The 11,124-nt window shown below is 50.2% G+C and overlaps 1 protein-coding gene across 6 annotated transcripts in view; it reads right to left on the reverse strand.

Annotated features, from left to right (window-relative positions):
- Nucleotides 1–5,123: 5,123 nt before the first annotated feature.
- The window catches only part of RSPO1 (R-spondin 1), a 24,740-nt gene continuing 18,739 nt past the window's right edge, over nucleotides 5,124–11,124 (reverse strand). For 4 of the 6 annotated variants that reach the window (XM_057381041.1, XM_057381039.1, XM_057381040.1 and 1 more), the window contains 5 exons: nucleotides 10,203–10,592; nucleotides 8,500–8,691; nucleotides 7,570–7,719; nucleotides 7,019–7,207; nucleotides 5,124–6,507 (listed from right to left, as the gene is read on the reverse strand). In XM_057381041.1, coding sequence (XP_057237024.1) covers nucleotides 6,356–6,507; nucleotides 7,019–7,207; nucleotides 7,570–7,719; nucleotides 8,500–8,691; nucleotides 10,203–10,296 — 777 coding nt within the window. In that variant the 5' untranslated portion in view covers nucleotides 10,297–10,592 and the 3' untranslated portion in view covers nucleotides 5,124–6,355. The remainder of the gene's footprint in view (nucleotides 6,508–7,018; nucleotides 7,208–7,569; nucleotides 7,720–8,499; nucleotides 8,692–10,202; nucleotides 10,593–11,124) is intronic. The other 2 variants (XM_057381042.1, XM_057381036.1) reach the window with 1 other exon arrangement.

The raw sequence follows: 11,124 nt of genomic DNA on the forward strand, positions 1-11,124 counted from the left end.
CACCGGGGCTGCTAGAGGGCACTGCCGCAGCACAGACTCCCATGCAAGGCAGTGCTGGTGTGTGTTTACAGCCACACGGGGCTGTTCTCTCTGGGTTACTSAGAAAGAATTTTAAAAATTAGCAATAGCTACACTGGCGTTTTTATGTGCGTGTAAAGAATTGCATGGACAGTGCACTAACAAATCAAATCTGTGCAAGTTCTGTGTCCAAAGCCTAAGCCTACATTCATGTCACTGCCAGATTTTAATAGCAATTTGAAGGCTCCTCACCTAGGGGAAATGAACAAAGCTGCACTGAAACCGTGTTAATTGATAGCAGAGCTTGGGCTAGGGCCAAGCTCAGCACTTTGGGGAATACTTCCCCAAAACACAGCTCTGGCCCATCCTTCCTAAAGGCTTATTAGCAGCAGAGCKTTCCCAGCCAGTGCAATGTCCTTCTGGTGCTGCTAATGCTCCTTTAAACCCAGAACAATAACAGAGCTGCTGGGATTTTGTTCTTTTAATGATTTTCAGCGTTTTGCTGTGAGGTGTGGAGTCCCTGCTGTACAAGGGAGCCATGATGAGTCAGGCCTTGGGACATGTTTTGTAAGACCAAGTCTGGAGTTGGAGGCTGTTTGGCTTAAGCCTACGCGTTCTGGTTTTTCTCTTAATAGAATTATCTGTGCCTTGGGCATTGAAAAAGTACACATTGATGTGGGCATAAAAAATCAATTCCAAATTGTAGATAATTGTTTAAGCTATCAGACTCGAGGCTCGAGTAGAGGAGTTTTCCCGGGACAAGTGTGTTTTCTATTAGAGTYGATATCAATCTGTCAGAAGATCCTTTTGATTTTCAAAATTTTAGACTAAATAGTTGAGTAATACTTGCTCTGCTCTCCCCCACTCTTTCTTCCTTTCCCTTAAGAAAACTCCCTCTTTATTGTTAGCAGGAGATCTTGGGGCACAGCCAGAAAGTCGCCGTCTCTTTCTGTGAGAGAACAGACCCAGCCAGCTTTGGCCAGGAGGTTTGGGGCACGGAGAAATTGTCTTGGGGATGCCCCAGAGTTGGGCACTGAATTCCCAGGTTGGAAGCATTGGTGGGAGAGCTCATGCCCTGTACCCAGCCAYGCTCACAGCACACCCCACACCCCACAGGGGTGGTCTACGAGCCATCGTAAGAGCTACTTATGACTTTTCTATCATAAGATCCTACTGATAATGCATGGGACCTGCCTGCAGAATGGCACCTTCCTGCTGTGCTTTCTCACATATTCCCTGCCCCAAATTCCCTCTCTAGGGCCACCAGTTGGTGTTTAACTCACAGCACCCCCGAGGCTACAGCTGTTTATCACATATCTGATAACGTTCAAGTCAGATGTTTTGCTCCACTAAACTGATGTTTTGGTGCTTTATGACTCACAGCTTTTCCTTTGCTCTCGATGCATCCCCCCATTTCAATCTTTAGCTTTTTCTTGTTCTGTTACCATTGGCTGCAGCAGGACACAGTCTGTGCCACAATCAGCCAGGACAATGGGGTCACAGATCATTGTCCATTGCCTTTGCTACATGGCCTCCCCTCCTCGGCACTGCTGCCCTGACCAGGGCTGAAATGAAATAAATTTTGAGTTTTATGTGACCACATCCTTGTCAAATCCCAGTGAATGCGGTTACGTGATGCCATCGGAATGACTCATTCCCATAATTACATATGTTCTGAGGGGTTATTCCCATTGTATTATTAAAAACYAGTGATGTTGGATTTTTGGCAGGGACTGTCTGCCTTGTATGATCTACAGATTTTGTCAATTAAATGAAGGAAAAGTAGATTTCCAAGAGTTCAGAACAAGACTGGACTAGCACTCRGAGCCCTTTTTTGGTGTGGTATTGAGCTCTTCTGTTTTATTTTACAGGATAAAGCAGCATCAGCCATCTCCCTCTATTGCAGCAGAGCAGAGCACAAGGATGCAAGTGGATTTTGTCTTTAAAAAAGCTCGTCTTTAAAATCACAGCAGAAAACACCACAGTAGCTTTCCCAGCTCARTTCCTCAGGCACAGCTTCCCAGGGATACAGCTGACAGGAGCAGGAGGCAGTGCTCCTTGGCAAAAGGCTCCAGGTGTGACAGCTCTTGAACAGAAAAACAGAGTGATCCTGGATTGTTGTATTCTATCCAGAGTTCCCAAAATGGTGACTGAAAGCAACAGGAGAAGTTGGGAGGGAGGAGAAAATTGAAATCAAGGAAAAAGGCAAAAAGGTGTACGAAGAGAGCCCAGGCTGAGCTGTGCCAGCGGGATGGAGCTCTCAGARTGTGTGGGGCTCTTAGAGCTGTGCAGGCTGAGGAACCCTCAGCTTCACCAGAGCCACAGACCTGTCCTCCACCAGCACTCTGGAAGCTAAAGCACTTAAACATGAATGTGTTCATGTGGCTTCATTTGAACAGTCATGAAAAGGAACTTGTGCCCTGGCAGGCTGAGCTCCTCCATGGCACAGGAGGGGCTGTGGCTGCCCTGTCAGTGCCTCTAAACCAGTGCTTTACCTCAGGCTGTAAATAACAATACCTGCCTGGCTGCCTCTTCATTTCCCACTAAGATCCTGCTCTTCAAAAATCCTGGAGATTCCAGCAWGCAGCTCCATCCAAGCTATGGTTTGGCATTCAGTTGGTGTGATGTATTACYGTGTAGGTAAGTGCCATCAGGGTGATTTGTTTATGGTGGCTGATTAAATACATTGGTATTTCTGAAATTTTAATAGAGTTTTTTTAAAACACGATGCCTATCATCTCTCTCTGTGAAGGCTTCATAAAATCTGTAAATATGTATCTGAATTATCCCTGTTAGTGTTCTCAGACAATGTAATCCAAACAATAGTTTTGGAGATAACCTGTTTCACTATCCTATTCTGTTTCCTTTAATCAAAGCTAAGATTTCTCCTGAGTGAGAAATCATTTTAACATAAACATGGGCTAAGGAGTATATACATTGCCTCCACCTCTCTGGGGGTGGAAAGAAAGTGAATTACTGTGTGAGGAGCGTGTSTGCACACAGTTCATTGACTGTAGATGATGCAAAATACAGATTTATATTACCCAGAGAGTGTTAAGAATGGGATAGAACCAATCTGTGTTTGGTGACATTCATCTGCTCTAACTTCCAAATCTCAGCAAATGAAAGAGAAATTAAACCATTCTGAACCCATGACTGCAAGCTCTCCATTATTCCTGGTCCTTTGTTCCCCCATGGCATGGGATGGATTGCTCAAAAGCTGAGGAAACTGCCTAGGAACCATGCTGCAGATTCTGAGTGAATGGAATTCTGTCCAGTGAATAACACCAGGTTGTTCAGCAGGGAAAATGAAGCTGCTTTCTGTGCAGTAGAGTTCCTGACAAAGGATCTCTCTGTCTGTCCATCCAGAAGATGCTTCTCCAGCATCAAGCTGGTCAAAGCACAGGGTGGGAATACGTGCAGGAGTCAGAGCAGCAATGTTCTCATCCACTCTGTGGACATTTTTGATTAGTTGTGATCTGATGAATAAACAAATGAAGCTGGTTCAGCAAACGCATTTACTGATTTATTTGTTTAAAGACAGGTATTTTACAGTGATGCCACAGAGAGAACACCACAACAGGGTTATTTAGTGGGTGGAAGGAGAGCCTTCACATGTGTGTGAGTTGAGGTGACATCACCCAGCTAAGGACATCTCAGCTTGGACTGGGGAGCTCAGCATGCAGTTCAYGTTGGTCAAAGGCAAAATGTTCCAAAATTCATAACTGAACCAGCTTTCTGGGAGTGGGAATAAGCACAATTTTCGAGCTGACTCAAAAAAAGAAAAGGAATTGGTTTTATTTTTTACATTTTTTTCTCCTAATTGTTCTAAAACAATTTAATTTTAAAATCACCCCTACTGAAAAATCTTGGATATTCTTAATAGGCATCTTAAACTTCTGTTGCCTTTTGTCCCTTTTTCTTCCCATTTTTCTATGAAAAGAAAGAAGTAAGTAGGGCAAAGGCTACAACAAAAAGAAGTTTGYCAGTTTTTCTAATAATCTCTAGAGTTCTCTAAAATAGGTTCTGTTGATTTATTATACGCAGTTTAGTTTTGAAATAGTTGTGCTAATAATGCCAGGAGTTACTGTAGGGAATCAAGTCATTAACAGAGCCTGGTGTAGAAAACTTTCCTAATGCACTCTCTTTTCCTTAATCCTCGCTGAGAACTGGATGGGGATACAGCAGGAGGGAGGCACAGGGAGCGAGCTGAGGTTCACCAGCGGGTGACTGGTGGGTGCTGGTAAAAGTGGAAGGGAAAATGGTTCTGCTTACGTGCAATGCTGTGGCACAAACAAAATACTTCTCTTACAGGCTAGAAAATAGAGGAAGATTGGATCATTCAGCTGGGAAGCTTTCAGAAATCATATGAACATGATCCGTAAACAACTCAAAGGATGACTTTTAAGAACCTCTTTCTCTCCCTGCTTGGTATGCTGGTCATTTATCATTGTGCTGAAATGGAATCCCCTTTCAAAGATGTAACAGCTTCTTGTTTACTTAAACACAGAGTGGACGATGGGCTGAAAGGTTTTTCTGCCAGCAGAGCAGTCACAGAGAGCTTGGTACAGCTCTGGAGCTGAAACAACTGTGCAGCCCCCACATCCTGCAGTGAGCCAAGCCAGCCCTGGAGTGGCCAGGTGAAGGGAGATGGGGTGTCCTGTGCCAGAGCCGAGTCCTTGGTGGATGCCAGGAGCTGCAGCAGAGAACCAGGGCTGTGGGTGTGGGCAGGTGACCCTCGGAGGGACAGGGAGCTCTCTCGCAGGTGACCCTGCACTCTCGCTGGCTCACTCTGCCTTCCGAAACCACAGAGCAGAGAGTGGCATGGAAGTGATTACAGCTAAGATCAGATTCACCAGGGTTTGAGGTGAATTCAGTTTGAGTGAATTTCACTGGATTCACCAGTTTGAGSTGAGGTTTCTCCTGCCCTTTGCCCTACCAGGGGAGCTGGAAGCTCCAGCAGTACAKCCCTGATCCACCCTGGGAGCCATAGCAAACATCCCTCGGGACCAGAGGGCTTTTGCTGAACTCTCAAAAAATTAAATGTGTCTCCATATTTATACAGAGAAAGCATATTTTAAAACACCAGGGCAGTGAATGGTGAGACAACCTGTGACACTACCAAAGGCAGAACTGCCTGAGCAGAGCAGGCAACATTCCCATGCAGGGTTTGCTCGGTCTGTCTTGCACAGTCCTTGTCCCGGTTCCTCTGCTCAGGTGTCGGCTCTTGCCCAGCAGGAGAATCCATGGAATTCCAGCCAGTYGGATGCAGACAAGTAGTTTCTACCCAAGTTAAAATTTGTTTCTCTTGTGCAGGGCCTGAGCTGTGCTTTCCCCCTCCCTCCTGCCTCCCTCCTGCCACAYGCCGGGGTGGTGTCCGGCAGCTGGACCGGCTGTCCCCAGCCCGGGATGGTCCCACAGCTGGGATTTCTGAGCAGAGCCACAATGTTTCAGCAACCTGCGGTTTGTTGTAACCTCTCATTTTCTCAATCTGCTGTGTGTTAAGTGGATCCTTCAGTGGGGAATCCCTCGGGGCTCGGCGGGGTGCAGCTGGGGTCTCAAGCGCAGGATTTGTGGCTGCAGTGCAGCATTTTCTGGGATTTTCTTAAAGCTTTGGTGAGTTTCCCTTCCACAAGTGAGTCTCTGTCCTGTGGGACACCAGCCTCCATAGGGGCCAAGGTATGAACCACACACTCAGGAAGCTGGTTGTCATTTTGATTTTGGTTTTGTTTTTTGTTTTTTTGTTTGTTTTTTTTTTTTAAATTTGAAATAATTCTTTGAAGCAGATTCAGGGTAGATACCACTGACCTCTTACCACAAACTTTTAACATGTATTCGCAATGATAAAGTCATACAGCTTAAAACACAARATAAGGGGTGGGGGAAGAGAAAGAGGCCACTGCCATGTGTGTCTGAGCCCAGGTCAGGGAGAGTGGCCATGTGGGTCCAGTCTCATCCTCTGGCTGAGTGGGGCTGCACTGGGGCCACGTGCCTGGGCTCCAGCTGATGCCTTTGACCATGAAATCAATCCCATGTCCTTCACTGGCTCATGCTCCACCTCTCCTCCCTGCAGTGTCCCCACAGAGCCCTGGGGCTGTGGGCTTTGCCTCCGTGTGTGTTCCCACTCCTCAGCAGCATCGTTCTGCAGTCCTGGGCGGGGTGTGTGTGCAGCCTCCTCGAGTACTGTGTGTGTGTGGCCTCTGTCGGTCCGTGGGTCAGTCTKGAGTATATGTCTGTCTCTGGACATGTGTACGTGGTGTAGCAGTGCTCTGTTCAATAAAGCTCTCATATACATAGCAGCAATGGAATCTTGCCATCAGCTGATGCACAGGGCCAGCTACTGGGCAGGGCTAGCAGGCGTCATGGGCACCGTGGCCCCTCTCTGTTTGTTCTTCCTCTTCTTGGTGCCAGACTTGGTGTCTTTGGTGTCTTTCCGATTTCTGTTCCCATTATCTTGCTTTCCTTGGTCTTCCTTTTTCTTCCTTTTGCCTGCAGTAAAGCAAAGGGGCAGCGTGAGGTGGAATGAGGCATCAGGGAACAGATCAGCTGTGTYCATCTCCCCCTGCCCTGCTGGCTCATTCCCTTTGGTCACTGCTCCGAACCATTTCCCCTCAGAACACTCGACACAGCTGCAATCCTTGTCCAGTCTATAGAAAGATAATCAAACCAACATTCATCCTGAAAAAAACTAATTCCTGGGAAAAACAGACCTAGGCATTCTGGTAGAGGAGTCCTGTCACAGGCAGGCACCCTCAGCTGCTCTCTGGCCAGGGAAGAGTCTAAAATAGCTGAAACCAGTGGCACAGTGGCACAGCTGGGACAAAAATCACCCCCCTGGGGGGCTGTGCCCCTTCCACCTGCCATCACATCAAATCCCCTGCACTTCAGAGAGGTCAGGAGCTGCACAGAACATTTGGAATGCTGGAAAATTGGCTGACTACTTGTGCCTGGCCTAAACAGGGTGTGGAAAGGGATGATGAGACCCTCCACCTCTGCTCACCTTCAGGGCATTGGCTCTTCTGCACGGTGCATCGCCGCACCTCTGTGGTTGGAGGACACAGAGACACATCCCCAGAGGGAGCMTGCAGAATTCGCCGTGTTCGTTCTTCATTGCCCTTCTTGAAGCCACAGAGCTTCCTTTTCTTGGAGCAGGGCCCCCATGGCCCCCACTCACTCATTTCACATTGTGCTGCCAGAGAACAAGAGAGCCCTGCTGTAATTCCCTTTGCTGGGTTGCTGCCTCAGGCCATCCCAGAGCTCACCATCCGTCTCTCCCCGACCTTAGGCTGAAGGGAGGGTGTCCTTCCCCAGCAGCTCCCTAAATCCCCAAGCACCCCCTTCCTTTCCAACACCACACCAACCCTGGCTCACACAACACAAACCCCAGGGGCTGCTCCCCATCCAGGCTGGTTCTCAGAGGGCTCTGCTCCATGAAGGGCTRTGCTGTCACTGTCACCCCCTTGACACGGGCACCATGAGGGGTTCAATTCACCATCTAAAACCCCAAAGCACTCCCCACGAGCAGACAGGCCGGGTGCAGGGGTCTCTTACCAGGGCTGCTGCACTCCATGGTGCCGTTGGCAGCAGCGTAGCCTTCAGGGCACGTGACGTAGCATCTCCCTTTGTGCAAATACAAACCTTCCTTACATTTTGTGCAAAAGTTTCGACTGAAACAGGACTCACAGTTCTCAATTTTGCATTCTGGGGAAAAGAAAAAAAAAAAACAAACACCAAAGCCGCCATGTGGTTCGATGTGAACAAAAGACTCAAAAAGYTGCACACTGCCAACCAGAGCCCAGTCCTGGCTCCTAGGGGTTTTGCAACAGCCAGGGCATGTCTCTGAGCATCTTGYCAGGGCTGTGCCACTCAGAAGTCAATTTTCTTTGCACCAGGACAGCCCTGTACTGCAGCTCTCACAGCCAGCAGCAGCCCCCGCCAGGACAGAATCAGGCTGGGAAAGTTTTGGGCTGGTGTTGAGCCGAGCATCAGTCAGCCAAAGGGGACGGTGCAAAGGATACAGCTGCAGCTACAGGACTGAGCGTGGAAAGGGAGTTCGATGGAAACCTGGCTGTGAGGGTGCTGTGCATAGACCTGCCAGGGGAGTGATCATGTCTTTCCATGTCCAGCACTCTGTCTGGTGCTCTGGCTACAAGATGCAAGGCAAGGATTGCACTCAGAGCTGCCTGACTCTGGTGAGCAGGAGAGCAGGAAAAGAGGCACTAAATGCCTGAAAGGATTTCCCTCATCCCAAAGGAAGTGGGTGCCAGTCTAGCAGCACATGGAACAAAACTGCCCAGAGGTTCTGCAAGATCCCCACGTCCACAGCATGCCCACATGGTGCTGAGCAGGGTTCTGGTCAGRCTGCCCTGCTCAGCCCTGCCTCTCCCCTTCCACACAGCCACAGCACCCCTGGCAGAAGCACACAGTGCCCTGCAGAGCACTGCCTCCCACCCACACCCTTCCCTCCCACCCCACACTCACTGATGCACTTGTTCATGTCCGTATTGCGAAGGCCAAAGTATCCCAGTGGACAAGAAGGCAGGCAAATCCCGATTTGTCGGATGTCGTTCCGCTCCAGAAGGATGAAGAGTTTGGGGGAGCACCTCAGGCACCCATTGAACTCAGAGCACAGGTCGCAGCCTCTGGCACAGCCCTGACTGAGCTCAGTGCTGACTGCAAGAGCAGGAGAGAGGSAGTGGTTAGTGCTGGGCTCTGCAGGCACCAGCTGTGACCCCAAACCTCTGGCAGCAAGGGTAGGAACGGGGGCAGAGCGATGGATGGGCACTGACACACGCCCAGAACGCTCCATGACCCTGCCCATGGTGATGCCAGAGAGAGTTGTGACAGCAGCAGCGCTCAGGAGCAGGACCCAGAAGCAGCCCAGAGCCCCAGCAGTGCCCACCCCAGCCCTGGTGCCCGTGCAGGGCAGACACTCACGATGGGCCCGTGCCCAGGGGTCCAGCACCTCCTGCTGCCTCCCCGCTCGGAGCTGGCAGTGCCTCCGTGCTGAGCACCCGTGGGGAGCAGAGCACACGGCTCTGGAGCCAAACCATTCGATAATTCCATCCGTGAGATGGATTCGATAATTCCATCAGTGAGAGGGCTGCGTCTCACTCTGACCCTGCCTATGTTMAACTCTCTCTGGCAGTCGGGAGGTGTCACTGCCCCCAAAATAGAGATGTGCTCTCAGCTCCTACATCCAGTCCAAGAAAAATACTCAATCCCATGCCTTGAGAGTTTTCTGCTTTTAATTATCATATAAAATGTTGCTTGTTTTGAAACCAATCGCATTCTTTGCAGGCTAGAATGCAGGTTATTTTTATTAGTTTATTATGCAAGCCATGTCCTTGTTTATAGAAAAGCTGTGTATTTAAAAGATGTATTCTTTTAAATACCATGTTTACTACACTTCAAAAGCAAGCGCGGAGCAGCGCARTGTTCACGTGCCAGGACCAGAGGTAAGAGAGCTGCCCTGTCCCTCTGCTGTGACCCRAGAGCCTGGCAGCCCCACTGACTGCCCCAGATCTGTGGCTGTGGGGGATGCTGCAGCCTTGGGAAGAGACACAGAAAGCAGAGGRTCCTGAGCCCCCAACTGCCAGAAGGGTTCATTGGTGTGGATTGGGACCTCTTGGCACTGTGAGCCCCAACCCCTGAGCACAAAGAACCCCGGGGATCCGGCCCCATCCCTCCTGCAGCGCTGGGCACTGGTGCCAAGCTCTGCATCCRTGGCAAAGGTATAAACTGGGCCCTCACTGGAAATTGCCCTTTATAGCATTAGCCATGACGTCAGGTTTTCCTTGTTCTCCCAGGGCTCGGCAGTCCCAGTTTTAATATAAAATCAATTTTCTATAATTCAATTTAAAACAGTTTTAATGTAAAACAGTTCTAACATGAGCTTACACAAAGGAGGGCAAACGCCTGTGGTTGCTTTTGTGCCAGTTCTGCCTGGCTGCCCTGCATGAGCCCCACCAGGGACCCTCGGGGCTGGGGGATAACTGACCCCCCCTGTGACCTCAGGATGGACAGGGCAGTGTGTGGCTGCCCAGATGGGATTAGGGGAGCTCTGCAGGCTCTTGGAGAACCACAGACCCTGCCCAGCTCCCTGTGTTGGAAACACATCCACACCAGMACAACCCTCATGGCACCATGAGAGGAAGTAGAGAAGAAAAGCGTTTCATACATACTTCGTCTTTGCCTCTTGCCCTTCACCACTTTGCTGCTGCCTGATAGATCCATCGAGCTTAGAAAAACCACCACCACAAGCAGTCCAAGCTGCATAGTAACTCTCCAGCGCTGCAGCCCCTCCGTCGTGGGGTGGTTGGGGGAGCGTGCTCCACAGCTGGGGTCTCTGCTGCTGCTAAATCGTCTCAGGTTGGGATCAGAGCTGAGAGTCTGTGCACAGAGCCGGGTGTGGGACCATATCCACAAACCACATCAGCACCAGCGAGCTTAGGTAGCAGGTAACATGGCTCTACCTTCATCCCCGTCAGGAGTGCAGGAGTTTGGCCCTAGTCCCATCGGGGGCTCGGCAGCGGGTGTGAGCTGCTCGCGGTTTCCAGGTACGCTGGCAGGAACTGCAAAAGAAGAGGGGAACAGGTTAACATGAGAGACAGCATCCCACCATGGTGGGGGACACCCACGGGGGTTGTGGGGTGAACTGGGGATGCTGGCAGACAGTGACAGCCGGAGCGATGTGGGGAGAACTGTGCTCCATCCTCATCCATAAGTTCCCGTTGCTAATAGCCAGCATCCATCAAAATGCTCAGCACAGCTTTGCCATCTGCCAGTGCTGYGAACAGTTATGGCTGGAACTCGTTTAAAATAGAGCCAGAGCCCTGGGCCACCCTCCCCAAGCAGCAGATGGCTGCTGCGGGTGCCAGGCACACAAGATGTTTCCCATCAAGTGGGCACCTCTGGGGCTGGTAGTCGAGCCCAGCAGAGAGCGAGCCTGCAGTCCCCAGCYGGGACTGGGGCTGTCTGGGGACAGGGTGGGATCCTCCACAACGCTGCTTTTCTCTTCTGAGGGAATTTCCAAAGCTCCCATCTCCCATTCCCCGAAGCACAGGGCAGGGTCAGCACTGCCCAGGCTCACTAACCCCGCCCGGG

This window comes from Malurus melanocephalus, unplaced genomic scaffold (assembly GCF_030028575.1).
Source record: "Malurus melanocephalus ecotype Western Australia unplaced genomic scaffold, MMel_1.1 scaffold_488, whole genome shotgun sequence".
NCBI classification, from domain to species: Eukaryota; Metazoa; Chordata; class Aves; order Passeriformes; family Maluridae; genus Malurus; species Malurus melanocephalus.